Source organism: Mastomys coucha, unplaced genomic scaffold, assembly GCF_008632895.1.
Source record: "Mastomys coucha isolate ucsf_1 unplaced genomic scaffold, UCSF_Mcou_1 pScaffold3, whole genome shotgun sequence".
Lineage (NCBI taxonomy): Eukaryota > Metazoa > Chordata > Mammalia > Rodentia > Muridae > Mastomys > Mastomys coucha.
The window spans coordinates 20756512-20778547 of NW_022196909.1; the positions used below are offsets into that span (position 1 = coordinate 20756512).

At 35.0% G+C, this 22036-nt stretch overlaps 1 protein-coding gene across 2 annotated transcripts in view; it reads right to left on the reverse strand.

Annotated features, from left to right (window-relative positions):
* Ascc3 (activating signal cointegrator 1 complex subunit 3) overlaps positions 1–22036 on the reverse strand; it is a 267615-nt gene that overhangs the window by 132522 nt on the left and 113057 nt on the right. For both annotated transcript variants that reach the window (XM_031347189.1, XM_031347190.1), the window contains 8 exons: positions 19789–19908; positions 16749–16913; positions 14687–14773; positions 13345–13521; positions 9076–9301; positions 7368–7522; positions 5046–5144; positions 3451–3619 (listed from right to left, as the gene is read on the reverse strand). In XM_031347189.1, coding sequence (XP_031203049.1) covers positions 3451–3619; positions 5046–5144; positions 7368–7522; positions 9076–9301; positions 13345–13521; positions 14687–14773; positions 16749–16913; positions 19789–19908 — 1198 coding nt within the window. The remainder of the gene's footprint in view (positions 1–3450; positions 3620–5045; positions 5145–7367; positions 7523–9075; positions 9302–13344; positions 13522–14686; positions 14774–16748; positions 16914–19788; positions 19909–22036) is intronic.

A 22036-nucleotide genomic window follows, 5' to 3' on the forward strand; every position in this document is an offset into this window, starting at 1 on the left:
AGGAACCTCTGGTGGAATCATCATCTTAGACCTTAAGCTGTACTATAGAGCAACTGTGATAAATACTGCATGGTATTGGTACAGTGACAGGCAGGTAGATCAATGGAATAGAATTGAAGACCCAGAAATGAACCCACAAACCTATGGTCACTTGATCTTTGACAAAGGAGCTAAAACCATCCAGTGGAAAAAAGACAGCATTTTCAACAAATGGTGCTGGCTCAACTGGAGGTTAACATGTAGAAGAATGCACATCAACCCATTCCTATCTCCTTGTACAAAGCTCAAGTCCAAGTGGATCAAGGACCTCCACATAAAACCAGATACACTGAAACTAATAGAAAAGAAAGTTTGAAGAGATTTGAGCACATAGGTACAAGGGGAAATTTCCTGAAGAGAATACCAATAACTTATGCTCTAAGATCAAGAATTGACAAATGGGACCTCATAAAATTACAAAGTTTCTGTAAGGCAAAAGACACTGTCAATAGGACAAAACGGTAACCAACAAATTGGAAAAAAATCTTTACCAGTCCTATATCTGATAGAGGGCTAATATCCAATATATATAAAGAACTCAAGAAGTTAGACTCCAGAGAGCCAAATAACCCTATTAAGAAATGGGGTGCAGAGCTAAACAACGAATTCTCAACTGAGGAATACCTAATGGCTGAGAAGTACCCAAAAAAATGTTCAACATCCTTAGTCATCAGGGAAACACAAATCAAAACAATCCTGAGATTCCACCTCACACCAGTCAGAATGGCTAGGATAAAAAACTCAGGTGACAGCAGATGCTGGAGAAGTGTGGAGAAAGAGGAACACTCCTTCATTGCTGGTGGGATTGCAAGCTGGTACAATCACTCTGGAAATCAGTTTGGCATTTCCTCCAGAAATTGGACATAGTACTACCAGAGGACCCAGCTGTACCACTCCTGGACATATACCCAGAAGATGCTACAACATGTAATAAGGGCACATGCTCCACTATGTTCATAGCAGCCTTATTTATAATAGCCAGAAGCTGGAAACAACCCAGATGTCCCTCAACAGAGGAATGGATACAGAAAATGTGGTACATTCATAAAATGGAGTACTACTCAGCTATTAAAAAAAATGAATTTATAAAATTCTTAGGGAAATGGATGGATCTGGAGAATATCATCCTGAGTGAGGTAACCCAATCCCAAAAGAACACACATGGTATGCTCTTTCTGTTAAGTGGATATTAGCCCAGAAGATCGGAATACACAAAGTACAAACTACAAACCACAAGAAACTCAAGGAGAAGGAAGACCAAAATGTGGATACTTCATTCCTTCATAAAAAGGGGAACAAAATACCCATGGAAGGAGTTGTAGAGACTAACTATGGAGCAGACACTGAAGGAAGGACAATCCAGCCTGATATAGCTGTCTCCTGAGAGGCTCTGACAGTACCTGACTAATACAGAAGTAGAGGCTCACAGCCAGCCATCGGACTGAGTTCAGGGTCCCCAATGAAGGAGCTAGAGAAAGGACCCAAGGAGCTGAAGGGTTTGCAGCCTTTTAGGATGAACAACAATATGAACTAAGTAGTACCCTCAGAGCTCTCAGGGACTAAACCACCAACCAAAGAGTACACATGGTGGGACTCATGGCTCCAGCCACATATGTATAGCAGAGCATGGTCTAGTTGGTCATCAATGGGAAGAGAGGCCCTTGGCCCCGTGAAGGTTTTATGCCCCAGTGTAGGGGAATGCCAGGGCTAGTAAGCAGGAGAGGGTGGGTGGTGAGCAGGGGGAGGAGGGAGGGAACAGGGGTTTGTTTTTGTTTTTTTTATTTTATTTTATTTTATTTTATTTTATTTTATTTTATTTTATGTTTTGGAGGGGAAGCTGTGAAAGGAGATATTGTATAACATGTAAATAAAGAAAATCTCTAATTAAAAAAAGCATAAATATAAGAATATACTATAGAATTAAGCACATTAGTTAAAAGTATGTATGGATGTCAAAATATATATTTTAAATGAAAATCCCAGACATTTTATATATTTTATTATAAAATCTGCATAGTGTATGCAATGCAAGCTGAAAGGAAAGGGGTGTTCGCTATCTGGGAGCAGATTGTGACACTGGCACTATCCCATCTCTTTCTTTTTGTGTTGATAAATCACTGTCTTCTGTCAAGTTATCAAAGAGCAACTGGGTTGCCCTATTGACAACAAACTTAATGAATAAGGTCGATATTTGACCAAAATGGCAAAGATTAGTCATATCAAAGCCTATACTTTCACTGTCCACAGAACTGTAGTAAGTCAATTCAAAATAATTAAAAGTAGCATTTAATTATGAAATGTTAGGAAGTTTTTCCTTCTGAATAAGTATATGGAAAATTAAGATTTTTAATAGTGTATCAAATATATTAAGATTCTCTAGAAATCAACATACCTGAACTATTTTCAAAGAGAAAAAAGAAAAATAATGCTCTGATAAATTTAAAAGCCTCAGAAAAAATGTGACATAGATTTCATTGACCACTTGAAATTATCATCATGTTTATTCTATAACATTTTTAGCTTTAACAAATCAACATGAGAAGGCATTAGTTTATCATATAAAAATCTGAAGTGGTATTTTACAAATGACAACAATGAGAAGCCTTTTAGCATAAGTTGCCACAAGTTGCCATAACGCTCAAGTATGGGAGAAAATTGATGTGACGGTTCCATGCTATTTGCAGTATGTGGTTACACTAGGTTATTTGTATGTAAATCCACTCCAGAATAAAAAACACAAAGAAATAGACAGACAGGAAACAAAACAAAAGCAACCAAAATATAAAACAAAAACATGAGGTTTTTAGTGGTAAAACGTTTTAGATACTGAATAAGATCAATGGGAGAAACAAAAATCTAGAATTAAATAATGGTGAGTTAGTATGCTTATTGCCATACCTGATGTTATAATCCAAAATCTTAAACATGTGAAATAGTATCTCAAATGCTTCAGAGAATACATAGTAAAAACATTTGAATAGGAAAGCAAGAAGACATGAAAAAATTATAGTAAGTATATAAATTGGCGCTCATGAAAATGCAGCAAGGGAGTATGGTCCTCATCAAGTCTATCAAAACCGGCCCACTGTAATGCTTTCTAAACGAAAACATTAAGGCACTAACTAAACTCTATCCAATTTCTGTTCAAGTCCTACCAGTACTTTATGAAAAGCATACCTGCTTGTATTCAATATGTTAAATATAAAGACAAACTCAACAAAAACCAAATGTGATGCCTACATAGCAGGTACATTAAAAATAGATTATCTCTGAAAAATATCTTTCCAAACTATATTATCAAATAATTTGAATTTTCATAAAGAATAGCTAAGCATAAATGCTTTTCAATATTAAATAACTAATTTAGGGGGAGATGGAAAGTAATGATTCAAATTAGTAAGTCAACTTTACCTGTATGGGGAGGATGTCTCTCTGGTAGAATCAGATGTTGAAAGTTGATAATGCAAACAGCTTCAGCTCCTAGCCATCTATCAGACACTGCTCGAATGTAGTACTGAGAGGGCAGAGGCTCAAAAATCGGGATTGTAAATACCAGAAGTTGAGGTTCTTTATTAATCACCTGGTATGAAATAAAGTGTCAAGTCAGCATGAGTCTTCTACTACAGGAGAAGTTCACGGTGGCCTACTGTTAGGGAAGCAGTACCTAGACGAGATGGACTGACAAGAAGTCCACAGGATTTTAAAAAGCTGAGATTCGTAGGTATCTCAGCATTGCATGCAACTCCCTTGAAAAATCTAACAGACCCTGAGGGAAAGTTTAGATTCATTTTGTGCTATTTACCATGTATTTACAGGCTGCCACTTTGATTCATGTATCAAAATTACACAAACATTATTCACTCAATTACTTAACTTCATTTTATAAATTTTAATTATTGTACTAATATTTACTCATTGTTTCTGTCTAAGTCTACCAGTACTTTAAGAGAAATACCAAACTGCTTGTAACAAACAGTTTTAAAATAAAAGTGAATTCAGGAGAAAGCAGTCTGATGCCCGGAAGAGCTTTCAGCAGGAGCCCCTTCCTCTCTACTAGCACGTGAACTACAAGCAAGCATCGCTCCAAGGCAGTGCACAAAAGTAAACAGTTTTAAAAATTAATTCTGTCAGGACAGGGAAGTGGGAGTGGGTGGGTTGGTGAGCAGGGGGAGGGGAGAGGGGATGGGGCTTACAGAGGGGAAACCAGGAAATGGGACATTTGAAATGTAAATAAAATATCTACTAAAAACATTAATTCTGATGACTGAGGTTCTAATACAGTTAGCATTATCTACCCCTTGCCTTTTACCTCCCTCACAATGTTCCCATATTCTTCTTGCTCTCTTTAAAATTCATGGCCTCTTTTCTCATCAATTGTTGTTACATACATATGTTTGTGCATGTGTGTGTAAATATTCCATAATATATTAATATAACCTGCTCAGTGAGTATGCTACTACTTGCAGGTACTTTTCAGGACTGACCTAACTCTTTTATTAGTGATTTGTAAAGAATTTTCAGTAGATGATTCAATGTTCTTACATTGTATATATTACCTAATTGCTACTTATTTCACCTAGTTTTCATATTCTACAAGCCTGGCAGGCATAACCAAAATTGTAAATTAAAGTTCACAAACAATGATCACATTGATTTACCAATACCATACATTTAATTACTTTCTTCCTTTAAAATGAAAGAGGCAGAAATAATAATAAATAAAGCTTTTTTTTTTTTTTTTTGGTTTTTCGAGACAGGGTTTCTCTGTGTAGCCCTGGCTGTCCTGGAACTCACTCTGTAGACCAGGCTGTTCTTGAACTGAGAAATCCACCTGCCTCTGCCTCCCAAGTGCTGGGATTAAAGGCATGCGGCACTACTGCCCAGCTAATAAAAAGCTTTAATGGAATGATATCACTGAGAAATAAAACAAGCGGCAGAAACTGTTACTTTACACTTTTTCCTCATGGTAGCAAAATAAGGGAACAGCTCCATAATTATGTATTTACCTGTTTTTTAAGAGCTAGAAAGTACTCCGAGTGATAAATATGGTCATTTGTAGGATCTTCTACCCAAATCCACCATGGTTCCCCTACTGTTCCATGAACCTAGAACAGTAAGTAGTATTACAGGTCTAAGAAGTCCACAATTCAAGACATAGGCTGTTTTTACATTTTTGTCTTTAGCAACTTGCTAATTACATAGTTTATAGTTTAGTTTACTTAAAGTATAAAAGGCAGCTTAACGTATTTACAATGCTACAGAACTACAACTTTCCAAACTCCAGAGGAAACAAATGCATCCACTAGCTATAACTATTTACTATAGATTGCCTATTCTGCATATTTTAAAGAAATAGAGTCTAGGCTTTTATGACTGGCTTTTTAATCTGACTCAGAATGAGTCACTACTTCACTCCTTGTTGTCAATTAATGCTTCACTGAATGAATAGGCCATACTTTGTCTATCCACGTCAGCCTTATTCCCTTTACAAGGCCAATATCTTACCCCATATTCATTTCTAACCACAATGCCTGGACAATTGTGATTCGCGTAAGATAGTAAGACTATCCTGAGAGCAAGTAAAGGGAAAACCCACGACAAATGCTGGCTGACTGCGCTCTGGGCTGAAGGAGTAGGGATGAGTCTCCTTGCCCAGTTAAATAGTTATGTTTGGAAAGGGATGGATAAAACATTTGGTAAGCACTCAACACTGCAAGCAAAACAGAAATGAAAAGATCCTGGACCCTGAGACACTCTGCATCTACTTCTACTTGTGGATCTTTTACTGCACAAGATTATACACTGCCTATCTTCCTTCCTTCAGGTTCAGTGTCCTAACACTGAAGACTTTAACATTCTACCTGAGAGTATACACTAAAGGGTTATTATGGATGTTAGCAGAAGATACCTAAAATAATAAAAGTTTCATTCATCCCATAAACAAGCATAAAATTTAAAATTTCAAACATGATTTTTCCAGGCTAGCTACACTTTTATATTTTGTACAAAATTCAATCTTTAAAGAAATATTAAAGCATAACTACATTATTATCACTTATTCCTCAGAAATTCTGAGAATAAATACTAATCATTATTCTGCATATTTATAGATTAGGAAATTCTAGGACTCACCAGTCTGAGCAATGTCACTGTACACTGGATTAGAAGCACTGAATGGTGATCTTTACAACTTGTGGCTCGATAAAAATTCATTCACTCATATTTAACTTGATTCTTACAATAAGTATGAGGGTAAACACAGGCATATGTCAATTATTGGTAGACTTGTCTTCTCTATGTTTCTATTCTAAAAAAAAAGATTCTGACTTGCTCTTTATATTTATAATTTCTAACACATCGATTGGTTTAAAGAATATTGACTAAATAGAAAGATAATTCAGAGATTATTACATACACGTTTACCCTTAGTTTGCCTTGAAAGAGTCTTTGGTAGCCCAGGCTGGTTTGAGCTCCCTCTGAGTTCTGGGACTGTGGGATATGCTAGCACATCCTATATCATGTGCTGCTAGGAATGAAGCTCATGACTGAAGATCATGACTCATGACCTTCAACAGTGCTGCTGCCCCAACCCTACTGTTAGGATTTAAATTATATATGGTTTTAAATAGGAAATATGAATGGGGCATTAAAAAAAAAGCATGGGAGGAATCATGAAAAGGTATCCTGAACAAGAGTTATGTATGATCCTAATACATAACCAGAGACAAAAGATGAAAAATGTATTAATCTTGGCTAATGCTACATTTGGAAGTCACTGAGAAAGAAATCTAAGTATCAAACTCGTGAAAAGGAAGAAAATGTAGTGTTGTTCTTAATAGTCTAAAGTTTAAGAAAAAGAGGTAACTTTATAATACTGATATTTAAAAATGTCTGTTAGCAACCAGAATGTCAAATTAGTGGCTAGCTTAAATGACAAAGTAGATATGGTGAAAATGTTAACATGGAGAACATGGAAGAACACAGAAAGAGTGGGCCAGTTTAGGAATCTCCATCTACTGACATGAAATTCAGTGCTGAAACTGCAAATTCTATAGATGCTGAAAGATCTCATTTGTTGACATGTCAATATACTACATTTTATTCTAGCATAATGCTGCTAACTAAGACATATATCCCTTAACACACACACACACACACACACACACACACACACACACACACACACACACACACACACACACACACACACACAGTGAGAGAGATGGATTTTCCATCTCTGGGGAAAGCTCTGAGAAGATTTGGTGGGGCATGCAGTAGAGACACTTGAGTGCCTCTACTAAAATGGATTTAGGTGTTTCCATCTCTACCTGATCATTCCAGGAGAAATCAGGGTGGATGTTCAGTGATACTCGGAGGACAGTCCGTGTGATGGGCTGAATGGAAGCTTCCATTGTAACAGAAGGAATTTGATGAACACACTGTTTGACCTTCAGTCCAATATTCACATGATGCAAAATGTGACCTGAAAGGAAAGTATCACATAGAAAAATATGTGCCCTGAATAATCTGACTTGTAAATGAGATTTAAGAGACTGCAATTTTACTGCTTGTTTTATGATTTGCTATGTAAAATAGCTGACATTCTTGACCTGGCATGTTTGAATATTTTGTAATAGTTAACTTGAATTAGCAATTCATAGCATAGAAACCCAGTATCAAGGTTTCTTCAGGTATTACTAGGGTTCTGAGAATTGCTGAACCTTGATACTGTCTGAACAACTGAAAGGAAACTCACTTCTTCCTAGCTCAGTTTTATGACACAGTATGGAATTATCAAGTATTTTGTGAAAATAGTCATTTCAGAACTTTATAGAATAATGGATATGATTCAGTAAAATCAAACACAATTCACTCATCCATATGCAATTCCTGAAAATACAAAGAAAAAATATAAATTATAGTCTATTAGCATAATTTAACTACATATACTTATTTTCATAATTATTCTAAAATGCAGATATGTATGGAAGTAGGACCTTACAAAACAAAAATGTAACTGACTATACATAAATGTGAGTAATTCTAGCAGGTGGAACTAGAGTCCATTTTCTATTTTCAAGATTATCTTAGCTCTTCAACAAAGAACTTTTTTGAAGGTCACATGTTAGTGAATAATTCAACCTTGACTGAATTCGAAATGAAAGTTGATAACTCCTATTTAAAAAATACACATTTACTATATGTTCAAGTTCTCTTTTTAACAATCACATTTCTTTCTATTGATGTTCTCTTGCCATCATTCTATCAAAAATATCCTTCAAATGTAAGTGTAAAAAAGCTCTTAGTCTCTCTTAATAACTCTGGCATCCTGACTGCAGCAGTCCTTGTGACGTGCAGCCTGCCTTCCTGCAGGGGCAGCAGCCATACTATTCAGAAGCAAAGCATTTCCTACTTACATTACATACTTTGCAATAAAATGTTAAATCTCATGGAAATACATGTGGCAAGGACTTTTAAATATTATGTTGAAAAAGAACACAAATTTCTATGTACAGAATGGAATCAACTGGACTTAAATATGTGGATTGTGTAATTAAGATTGCTAGACTCTGGGGAATGGCACAGGTTACCATTCCCAGTTCTTCTTTCCTTCACCTTTGCTAGCGCAGGGCACTCAGGCTTCCACTATTTGGCGATATCCCCAGCTACCATACACGATTTTAAAATAAAATTTAACAGTTTAAAAAAAAGTAAAATTCTGATATATGTGATAAAATTTATTCAAATAAATTAAATATTGAATTTAATTGTGAATGGACATCATCAAACAATTGTCATCATTTATGGGTGTTATAATATAATTAAACATTAAATAATGTATACTCCATTATAATTGCTAATTTAAGTTACTTCATAGAATCTGGAAAGATGTTTTTATTTAATTTAGTTAGGCAAAAATGATTTCATAAATACTGTCAACAATACCTTAATTTGTAAATGTAGCATACTTATATACAATTAATATATTTTATCTACATAGTTAAATACATGTAAAGACTTTTGCTGCCTTCTTACCTATTTCATCTTTTCTCATGTCTTTGAGCTTATCCACAGTAAGGTTTTTTTCTTCTAATCTTGTTAGAATGTGTGGTGGTAACACAGAAAATTGTCTCAAAGGGCTAGCCCAACCCCAGAGTCTCTTGTCAATGACTTTGCTAAGATTCAACAGCCTGTAGGTCATGGTAGGCCAACGTTTCCTCAGCGCAATTTCAAAGAGAGCACGGACAATTCTAGCTGCATTCTGAAGAACAAAGGGGAAGACAGATTGATAACAACACACTTTTAAATGTCAATAAATGTATTACCCCAACTAAAGTCAGAAGGACAAATCATGCCTCATACTTGAATTATGAACAACTTTCCTTATGTAATCTTAATTATTTTCAGTTAGAATGGGAATAATCACATTACTACTGTGTGAATGTCACTTACTAAACTCTCAGAGAGCAGCCTATTTGTACATTTTTCGGAAGCTCTGCCTTACACACTCTAAGCAAGAATGAAATAGGAAGACACAAAAGGCAAACAAGGGGGACGGCAGGCTGCTGACGTAGCAAAAATAAGAAACAGGTTAACACGTCCCGAAGAATATTAAGAACTGATAAAGTTTTTAAACAATTGACAGAAGAATTCAGGAAGATTTTTATTTCAGCCAGGAAAGAAGTTCATGAGGAAAGGATGAGGATGACAAACAGATACTGGTGAGTGGATTGAACAATACTAAATTCCAGTGGCTCCCTATAACACCAACACTATAACTAGCTTTACAAATAGAGCACTCATTTAGTTTTTATAGTTACTGATAGTAACACTCTGAATTTACTGCTAGACAAACCAAATCTTGGAACAATTAACAACTGAGCAGTATTACATAGCTATTTGGTGTCAACATCTATTTGATGCCAGGAGTCAAGAACTCTGTTCAACCTTAACTCTAAGACTGAGAGTTCAGTGGTCTATGGTAACTAAATTGATTGACATATATAACCTCTTAAAAACTACCATAACATCTTAATTCCATTTGCTATGTCGTCTTCCTTTATCCTTAATTTTGGAGATTACTAAAGGTATATTTTGTAAATGGTAATTTTTATTAGTTTTTATTCTTGGTAAGTCTGAACACATATACTGTGGTTGCTCTCACCATACCCTCTCCTATCAGCACTCTTGTCCTGAAAGGCCCTTTCTCATTCATGTCATTTGTTTAGTAATCCATAGAACTTAAACGGGGCCATGAATATGCCTATGGCTTGGAATTGTCCAGTGGAGCCTAGTAGGCTCCAATGTGGATTCACTGAAGACAATGACTGAACCTTCCCCACATTCCAATATTAGCCAATAGCTCATGAGGAAAGTGTAGGGTTGAATAGGCCTGTCCCTAATTTATACTTAATAGCTGATAGGTTCAGAATTATACAAGCCCAAAGAAGGCAACTGCAGTTACTATGAGATCATGATAACAATGGCTTTGTCATGCCAGACAAAGTGTTCTATAGCCCTTTTCCCTTATCTTCAGGCTCTTACATTCTTTCTGCCTCCTCTTCAACAAGGGGCTCAAGGTTCATATGGAACAGTATAAATGTTTTGTTGAGGGGCAAGCACTCACTTATGTTCTGCACTCTGAACAGCTATAGGCCTCTTCATCTCTCATTGCTCACTGCAAGGAGGAGCTTCTCTGATTTAGGTGAAGAGTAGACTCTCAGTCATAATTGCTGTGATCAAATGAAATGGCAGCCAGCCAGGCATGGTGGTCCATGCCTTTAATCCTAGCAGTTGGGAGGCAGAAGCCTAGTCTATAGAGTAACGTCCATAACAGCCAGGGCTATACTGAGAAACCCTCTCTTTAAAAACAAAACAAAACAAAACAAAAAAACATGGTTGTGAAGATGTAGGAAAAAGGAACCTTATTCACTATTGGTTGAAGTGCAAACTAGTGTGGCCATTAAGGAAATCATTATGGAGTTTCCTCAAAAAGCTAGAAACCAAACTACACCACTCCTTAAGGTATGACAAGAAATCTACATCCTACTACAGATACTTGTTCATCCATATTCACTGGTCTTCTATTCAACTGCTCGAAAATGGAATCAGTTTACTTACCAATCAACTGGTGAATGAATAATGAAAACATTACATAAGGACAATAAAATTTTATAAGGCTACAAAGAAAAATGAAGTCATAAATTTTTACATAAATGGGTAAAACTGGAAGACTGATTTTTACAGTATAGAACTTAAGAGGTTTTGAATTACCTATTGCCTTCTATGGGTGAAAACAAAGAGTGTTAACACAACATCATAGTAAGAACTGAAACAGATTAAATATTCCAAATGGCAATGGGCCTTTACCTTTTAGAGAAAATGTGCATTTGCCTTCTAAGAAACTATTTTTTCAGTATTAAATTCTTAAATAATGTTTAGATAGCTGTGGACTTTGCCAATACTTATTAGAAATTGCAGAAATATGTCTTATTATGTTCCAGAGAGCAATGAAATAAGAATTTTTGATTATTTTAACTACCAAATCAAATTTTCCAACTTCATTCCCATTTGTTTTTGTAAAAAGCAAAATATAAACTTGGAACAAACAAAATATTTTAATCTGAAATGATATAATAAAGTTGATGATAATGATGCCAAATGAGTGATTTGTGCATATTAACAGAACAGGCATAGGCTCATTTCTTTAAAAAAAAAATGTAACATTTATTTGAATGCATAACTGGGCATGTACTTGGCAGTGTGTGTGTGTGTGTGTGTGTATGTGTGTGTGTGTGTGTGTGTGTGTGTGTGTGTGTGTGTGTGTGTGTGTGTGTAAGTCATAGGGTCACTGAGAGGATGTGGACTCCAGAGACTGAACACATATCTGCAGCCTGAGTGTCAGACATGCCTTACAGCCACAGAAACTAGAAAAACTATAAAAGCATGGGGTCTGGAGAACTTGAAAACGTTTGCATTTTTTTCCTTTTATATAATCTGTGACATTATCATTTGTTTTTTAGTTAGAATGATTAAATTAATATATACATTCAAACTGTTTACCAATATATGAGTTCATGTTTTTAAATATTTTCAATTTTCAGCTATATCAAAGCCCTCCTGAATACTCATGACTATTAATATTCATGTAACATATAAATGTTCTTTTTCTATGTAAATTTGAAGAAAATTATGTACATAAAAGCCTACAGTGGTGGGACTCCCCAGTGCAGGGATAGGGAGGCAGAGGCAGAAGGATCTGTGTGAATTATTTTTTTACAGCCACAGACTGGTTTACATAACTAATTTTTAAGTCACCTAGGGATGTACAGTGGGATTCTCAATGATTCTCATATTCTCTCTTTCTCTCCCTTCTTCCCTCCCCTGTCCCTCCCTCCCTCTCCCTCTCTCTCTCTCTCTCTCTCTCCCCCCCTCTCTCTCCCCCCCTCTTTGTTTGTCTGAGTGTGATATATATGTGTGTAACAAAAAAAACTCTCACATATTGTAAATAAGATTTCATTTCAATTTTATCACTTTAAGGGAGGCATTACCAAAATATATTACAAAAACACACTTAAGAGGAAAAAAATACATGCTTTGTTTTATAAGCTATGTCTATCAGAAGGCAAAGAGCAAATACACAAACTACGGTAATTTACTTTACTTAATTTTCTACCTTAATTTAAGAGGTTATAAAATAAATGAGTTGTAGTTTAGGGATTAAACTTTCAACTCTCAACTTTTAAGTATCAGTGGTAGAGAAGATCATTGTTTTGTTTTTTTTTCTTTTCTTTCTTTTTTTAAATCAGACAGGGTTTCACTATATAGTCCTAGCTCACCTTGAACTCAGAGGTTCACCTAAGCTGTGTGCTACCACACCTGTTAAGATTACTCATTTAAGACCAGCAGGGGTGGCCCACGCCTTTAATCCCAGTACTTGGGAAGCAGGAGCAGGCAGATTTATGAGTTCGAGGCCAGCCTGGTCTACAGAGTGAGTTCCAGGACAGCCAGGAAACACTGAGAGAGAAACCCTGTCTCGAAAAAAAAAAAAAGTTTAAAAAGTTTAAAAAGAATACTCATTTAAAAGAGAGATCTAGCAAAACAAACATGTAGAATGAAATACATTAATTCATATTTAACAGTAAGTTTGTTATAAACAAATGGAATTCCAGTCCTGATCCATAAGAAAGAATGCATAAATGATGGAGAGGTCTAAAATAAAATTACAGTTGGCAGCATTCTCAGTGTGCCACGGGTTAATTTAGTAGGCTTCGAAGCAAAATGGGAAGGGATGATGATTCTCACCTGGGCTACATACGCAGAGTCTGATATGAGAGAGAAACTGTCCATCTCTCCTCGGCTGATGTAGGTCTGAAGTAGGATGTTTATTTTCCCATAACTATTTTCCACTCCTCCTGGAGCTGAGAGTTCACAGAAATTGTTTAACAAGGCATCTAATTCTTCTATTTCTTCTTCTCTGACCTAGAAGAATTAGTGTTTTTATAGTAATATTTAAGTTGAATTAATGAACATTTTCATGTTCAAATTAAACTTCACTTTACGTTTGTACAAGCTTCCACTTTCTATGACAATGCTTTCTCACTTTGCACACAAGTAGTTGTAAAATACAATCTGAAGTTATCTTGAAGCTGATACAATTGTATTTTATTATTCATACGAATATTAAAGTTGCAATTGACATATCATAATTTGCTATGCCATAAAAATTAAATCATCTGACCTTATCATCCTTCACTTGATGAGATTTCATTTTTTATTTGATCAGAGTTAAACCTCTGCTCAACTGGATGAGGGCAAACTTGATTATCTTCAAATACATTTACTATAGTCACATTTTTTATAAGGCATAACACATTCACAACTTAAAGTTGTGAACTCCAATGTTCAAAGTATTCAAGTTTTTATTGTTAATGAGATTAAATTAAAATATGGATAGTGCAGAAATACTCAAATCTAAATCTAATCATGCACATATTTTGTATTTTCTTCAATAATCTTTACATTTTAATAGTTCAAAGGCTACCCATTGATACTATTTAATAGTTTCTCTCTCCTACCTCCCCCTACACCTCTCTGTGAGACATAATGTCATTGTGTAGCTTGGAGTGGCCTAGAACTTGCTATGGAGACAAGGATGGCTTCAAAGTAAGAGATCCTCAGCTTCTGTCTCCTAAACTAAAGGCATGTACTATTGCCTCAGATTCACTTGATAATTTCAATACTACAAAATCTACAAAATTATTGATTTGGGGCAAAAGCAACAAATGTGGTGAGGTGTAATTTTAGGACAGTGGACATTTTTGATGTATTGAGACTAAAAATGTAATATGATGTTTAATTCTTACATTGAGAAATAGCAATTAATTACAAGCTGATAAATGAATTTTTTTTAAAAGATTTATTTATTACTATACATACATACACTGTAACTGTCTTCAGCCACACCAGAAGGGGCATCAGATCTCATTACATGTGGTTGTGAGCCACCATGTGGTCCTGGGATTTGAACTCAGGACCTTCAAAAGAGCAGTCAGTGCTCTTACCCGCTAAGCCATCTCGCCAGCCCTGATAAATGAATTTATATACTTATGTGATAATATTTAGTTCTAACCTCAAGATATCTTACCTTAATTTGATCAAATTCTTCAGCTTTAGAGACAATAGCAAAGATATCACCCTCTGTTTTGTGTGCATCAAAGAGTTCATTAAATGTCTGTCAAAACAAATATTTGATTAAATTTAGAAATCCAACTAAGTGTTAAGTTGCATATCCTACTATAAATTACACAAACTTAGAAAGGGGAGCCCTAAACCACACAGATATTTGCTGTGCAGTATTGCAAATTCTCATTTTATAGACACCCTCAAATTAAGAAGATCTGTAAGAGTGAGAAGATAAATAAAGGCAGTTATTTAGCAAAAATCTCCATTGCATGCCTAAAATATGTTCATCAAAACAATTTGGCCTGTGTATACAAAAATCTAATCAGGATCATTCAAAAATACTAAATTAATCATATAAGTTAATCATATAAATTAATCATATAAATTGCAGAGAAGCAAGTAGAAAACAGTAATCTGATGATTCTCACAATATTTTTATCAATGAAACTAGATGAAGAAAAGCAGGTAGAGGTTATATATAGTGAAGGTGAAAGGTGACATATCTGGAAGAACTGCTAACGGACTTGGTTTGCTAACAGTCTGCTAACAAGGAGACATCCAAGAAAGATTGCATAATAGAGTAAATGAGCAGATGATGAACAGGTGATGGAAGGAGTGAAAGGCTGGATAGTAGGTTGAAGAACTCCCAGATGGCAGTTGTAAGATAATAAATGTCAAAGAATGTAAGGAAATCAAACTGTTAGTATGCAAACATAAAGATTATTTTGGAAAATATGGGGACAAACTAGTATTTTCTAAGACCTGTTTTATGTATAAACAAGCAATATATCAGTATAAAAGCTATATTTTATATAAACTGATGTTTCTGTATTGGAAGAAATCTATTGGAATGATTTCTTTTTATATTAAAAATATTTATAAAAGTCCCCAACAAAAATCAATATAAAATTCAAAACATGATCATAAATAAAGTCTTCTCATGAATGATCACTGTTACTTTCCAACATGCATTGACACACAGACATATAAATGCACAGAGAATATAGATAAATTCAAACATTAAAGTGGAACCTCTTTTGATGCAGGGTCAATTCAAAAGGCAATGAGTAAGCCAGACATGCTGGCATGTTGCCTAGTACCCAGCAGTTGGGAAGCAGAGTTGGGAGTCATTTGCACTTAGAAACTAAGACACTAGAACTGACCACAAAAATGAGACCCCAGCCAGAACCACTCATTAACAACAAAATCAGAAATACTTAAAAAGGTAGTGAGTTTCCAGTGTATGTTTAAAATATTAACCTTCAAAATTCCTTAGGCTGCAACAGTCAGTGTGTCCTGTAATTTTAACTCTACCCACTGGTTCTTAGTAAGATGCAAATTTCGTTTTTTTACTTTTTATTTAAAAAAAATCATTCAACTATTTATCTTAGTTAGGGTTTTTATTGCTGTGACAAAACACTATGACAAAAAAGCAAGTTGGTGAGGAAAGGGTTGATTCAGGTTTCAGTTCCACATCACTGTTCATCATCAAAGGAGCTGATACAGAGGTCACAGAGGGATACTGCTGAAAGACTTGCTTCTTGTGGCTTGTTCAGCCTGCTTCCTTACAGAATCCAGGAACACCAGCACAGGGATGGCACAACCAGCATAAGGAGCCATGTCATCCCTCACTGATCACTAATTGAGAAAATGTCATACAGCTGGATCTCATGGAAGCTATTCCTCAACTGAGGCTCCTTACACACTGATGACTCTAGCTTATGACAAGCTGACACACAACCAGGCAGGATATTTACATTTCCCATTTAATATAATCTGGCATTCATTCCTTAGGACTTAACAGTATGCTCTACATCCTGTAGAACTTCACTGATGGGTTGGCAGACTATTTAAAATCTTATTTGTAGATTGTCAGTATTGAGAGTATTACTGGTTTAGTAAAAATATATTTTGTTGTACTGGCTGCTTTTGTTATTTTTCACTATAAGCATATTCTGAAGACTAGAAATTATTTAAATCTAAAAATGAAGATATTGCTATATTTGTTTCATCCAGTATACTACCTCAATGGTGTTGTATTTAATATAGTAGTGGCTGGCAGTTCTACCCAAATCAGTGGAAGAAAAATAGCCAGTTCGTTCTTCAAAACGAATCATCTTCGCTTTATCCAGCTTTTGTCCAACTTCAATAAGCAGCTGTTCTCGATGCTTTCTTAGTGTTGGGTCAATCTGTAGGAAAGAAATAGAACAAATACATCAAACGCTTTAGAAAGTCATTGCATATGCTGTCTTACAGAAATCAATATGCTTTTCTTGAGAGTTTAGATTGAAATTAAGTTCATTTTAAAAATGGTACATAAAAACTGAACATGTTAAAGATACAGCATGTCATTTTTATTAATATACAATTTGGCAGTGATTAAAAATATCTCTGTAAACATGTATCATTTCTCCATAACAAACCCTTTTGCTAACTTTGTGAAATAACAGCCAGCATGTTGGTGTTATTTGTTATCACCTATATGGAAAATACCAGCTTTTTAAGTAACTGTAACTCAGTACGCACCGACCAAACTTTCCACATCCCTTCTCTTCTCAACCTCTGGGCATCGCTCCGTATTCTCAGTTTCTATGTTCACAGGACTTGGTGTTCAACGTGTGAATGATATCATATGGCGGTTGTCTTTCTATGTATGACGCATTTAATCTGGCCCACAGTCTCTCATTCAAGGGATGTGGCCACAATAGTCAGGATTTCATTTTTACTGATGAATACTATTCAGGGTACGTATGGAACAAATTTTTCATGTCCATCTATCAACTGATGGACACGTGATGTGTTGTGCTCATTTCCTGGGTATTGTGAAATTTGCAGCCATGAACACAGGACTGCAGATGTCCTTCCAATATACTGATTTTGTTTTTTATATGTGTATTTATGTGTATTTTAATATTTAAGAAAAAAGTTAGAAGAGATTATTACTAAGTAAAGCTTAAAAACGACTGATGCTATTCATTTGCACATTTTCTTCAAATATTCTAGAATATAAGATAGGTAATAATAAAGTTAGATATAAATTTGGTTTTTGCTGTAACAAATAGGGCCTTAAAATTATTGAGTCATATTAATATTTCAAGAGGATTAGTATTAGTTTTTCACAGGGAAATGGTGGTAAAAGTGCTCTTGCCCAGTAATGATCCAAAACAAAATGCACATTATCCTTTCAAATATACTTCAGTTGTTCTTGAATAACTGTCCATGCATTTTCATAAGTTCTGATGGGAAAACTATTTTGCTTATCATAAAAATAGAAACAAAGAAGAATGTTGGGTATTTTAATAGCATTGAATCTATTACAATGCAATCTTTACTGTCGTTGCTTTGAACTTTTGAGATCATTTCACAATGTGCTCTAGGATGGCCTCTCCCTTATAATCTTGGCCCCTTTGAAGCTCATTTTAACAAGCATGTGTGACCAAAACCTGCCCTAGTCTTTTTATAAGAGCAAGTCTATTTTATCCAATATCTGAAAAATTACTCAAAAGTTATGCTATATATATTTATGTGTACCTGCATATTCATATATGTAATCATATCAAATCTCTAAGATTCCTCTTAGCTATAAGCAATGAGGTAAAATAAGGTTTCTAATGGAGTAGAGAAATATACAAAATATCTTCAAAGTCAAATGAGTTAATATTGCTATCATTTATTTTAAAGTAGGTCTTCTAAGGATTTTTCCATCTGATTGCAAAATTCATGGATGTCTTTGTTTTTAATAGCTGAATAGTATTCTACTGTGTAAAGGAGCCATATGTCATGACTCACACACACGGTAAGAACTACTGTTTTATAGCCTTTCAAAAAAGCACTGCCAATGAAGGGTGAAGTGTTCAAATACATCAAGCTGCCTATGGGAAAACCTCCCATTTAACATATAACATACACACGCACAAAGGTAACTTTTACCCTTTGGACAATTTTCATAGTGGCCTCAATTACTGTCACAATCCTTTTACTTGTAATGTAGACATCCAGTGTTTTCTACAGGTTATAATGAAAACCTGTATCTAGCAACCAATCAATTTAGCTGTAAAATAAAGCACTGACTTAAAGACGAGCATGAACAAAAAGACAGGGAGTAGAACACTTCCTAGGGAAAAATCCAAATATGAAAGGTTTCAAAGTAGCATCGCTGGCATTAGCTGTTGTTTATCTTTGGCACTAGTTGTTGTTGCTTCTGTGTGAAATTTTATGAAATCTCCTGCATAGGTAAAGGAAAAACAATAGGAAAGTCCTAGGACTGGCTTTAGTAACGAGATAAGATGTGTGTTATTGGTAAATGGAGAAACATTGAGTTAAATTAAATATTTTTGATAATTTTGACTTGACGTAAGTGAATATCCACATGATGATAGTGAAATAATGTTTTCCTTAGACCACAACAGGATTTTTTCTGTAATTAGGAAGCACTTACAGTACAAAAGCAGAGCTCTGAAGGAAAAGCACAATCTATGGAGTCTGTAAGCCATATGGACCACACAGCCATAAAGCTGAGGGGAAAGGCTGTCCCCACGTGTATCCAATTCTCAGTCGGCCTATGCACTGCTACATGAAAGTGATCCCGGCCTCCAAAGAGTTATGATGATAACTCATCACTGCCACCACTCAAAAATTTCAGAGTAGAGGATAAAGCAACTTGATAAGGGGAACAGATTATATAGAACATAAGCCTATTATTAAAACATCATCATAAATTTCTTCCTGTCCAGTTTACTCCCAAACTAATGTATCAGTTTTAAACAAACACAGCAAAATACTGCACATGGGAATCTATCTAAAACTGGCCTCATCAGAACATAAATATGGATTTAATAGTATTAGTGGTAAAAGAGATTTAAAGTAATGTAATTATCAGGGTCAATTTCATTTGGTCAGTGTTCTCTAAAAAACATTACAGCTGTGAAATTTTCTTCCAGTTCCCTAGCTCTTTTTCAAATGAGGTGAGAGGGACAAATATTTATTTTCACATTATGAAAGGATCACACAACCCAAATGAAAGCTTGAGCATTTTGTTCTTTTCTTTCCCAATGAGCTGTATACCTGGTACGCTTTATGACTGATGCCATACGCTAATGGGTTTGCTCTCATCCGCACATAGAGGTACGTGTAGCTTAGCCACTTCACTGCTTCTTCCACATTGGTGACTGTTCCTAGTGCAATCTGCAAATCAAAAACACAGACGACATTAAAGAAATGCATGAAAGAGTAACAAATATGATGGCAAACACTACTTTGCCAGAGAATAGTTTTTTAAAATAGGCATCGTACTTTTTCAAAAAGGCAAGCACTATTGACAGGCAAAATATTTTCAATTCATTAAATATCAAGGTTGCCTCATATAACTGAAAACAGTACGTTAGAAATGATATCTAAAAGCTGAATTTCTTCAGTTTATGGCTTTTGATGTTTTCCATGAGTGAACTTTATTTTATATGGTATTAAAGGACTTTTGTGTTAATTTTTCCTAATTCATTTAATATTCAATTTGTTTTAGTTTCAAATAATTTTTTGGGAAAAGTTCAATATAACCATATGAGAATAATAACAAAGTCCTACTATGTGCATGTACTTCCCAGCTTCTGTGCAGTAATTACTCAAAACACAGAAGGAAAGTTGGCTTTGTCTCTACAGATAGTCTTGGCACTAGGATAGACAGACAACCAGAACACAATACAGTATTGTAATCATTTCTACAAAAAAAAGAGCAGGTTTATACAGATTAATACTTAAAAAAATATCCCGCCAAAAATGGTAACAAGCACCGTGTTGTGGAGTTATAGCTGCAGTGTGAGTCCTGAGTTTGAAGCAAGCCTGGATGAAAGAGTGACAGGATTCCCTCTCCAAAGCACGAACAGTAAGAAAACAAAGAGGGAAACAACAGTCCAACAAAACAAGAAGGACATTCATTATTTAAAAAGAACTTATATGTGTGAACGTAACTAAAAAAAAGAATGTTTAGATTATGTTCAGAAAGTAAATGGAATGCACAGGATTGATTTTAATGCATTTTTGGTATGTACTAACTTAAAAACATCAATTAATGATTTAAAAATAGAACTCATTTGAGCAATGTGTAAAGAAAATAATTATTAGACAGTGACATTAACAGAATTTTAATGAGACACTTGTGTGAGACATATTTGATTATCTAGCAGACCAATTGGAAGCAGTAGTGCTTTCTGGAAGAGTATCTTAAGTGTGAGGCTTGAGACCTGTAATTCTACAAGTCCTTAGCTCAATTTAATAAGAAGAGATGTGTCTGTATAAATTATTACATCTTAGGAAAAAACCAAGGAATGTAATAACTTAGGTACTAATATTAAAGAAACTGAAAGTTAAAATTTGCTTAATTTGTATATAATTTTAGGAAGCATTTTAGGAAGTCATTTTAGTATTTATAATAGAAAAATGTCACGTATGTTTTAACTCCTATAATTTTAATTTTACATAACTAATTCTGTTAGATATATACATAGATCAGCTGGTAATGTAGTACAGTGGCAGAGAGAATGCTTAGTGCGTACAAGGCCATAGACTGAATCTTTAACACTGTCCTATCCACTCATGCAAAACAAACAAATCCTAAATTTGAGTCAATAAGGAGCTACATAATTACTAAAGAATTACAGGTGGGGCAGTTAAAAGTTTTCTATTCTGGATTTGTAAAAACAACAACAAAACCAAACCAAATCAAACAACAAAGAAAAACCAAAAAATGAACATGTTTGGCAGGGCACTGATGGTGCACACCTTTAATTCCAGCACTTCGTAGGCAGTCAGATGGATCTGTTGGTTCAAGGCCAGCCTGGTCTACAGAGCAAGTTTCAGGACAGCCAGGGCTACACAGAATAACCCTGTCTAGAAGAGGAAAGAAAGAATAAAAAAAGGGAGGGAGGAAAGGACGGAGGGAGAGGAAGGAAGAAGGGAGGAAGGAAGGAAACAAGGAAGAAGAAAGGAGGAAGGAAGGAAAGAGAGAGGGAGGGAGGGAAAGAAAGTTGTTTGAAATCTATTTGTATGTCTGAATTTCAATAGAAAAATATTTCAATATTTATGTGTTTCTATATATAATCTATGATATCTAACCAATAACTACTTTAACCATTAAGTATTATATAGCCCTATATTGAATGGTGTTTATGAAAGTTAAGAATTAAACATACTCACTGGGCACAATTGTATATGCCTATAATTACAGTCCTGAAGAGGACTTGTAATTAGGCACTTGCAGGAGGATGGCTGCAGGTGAGGTCAACCTGGACTACACAGTTACTATACAGCAAGACCATTC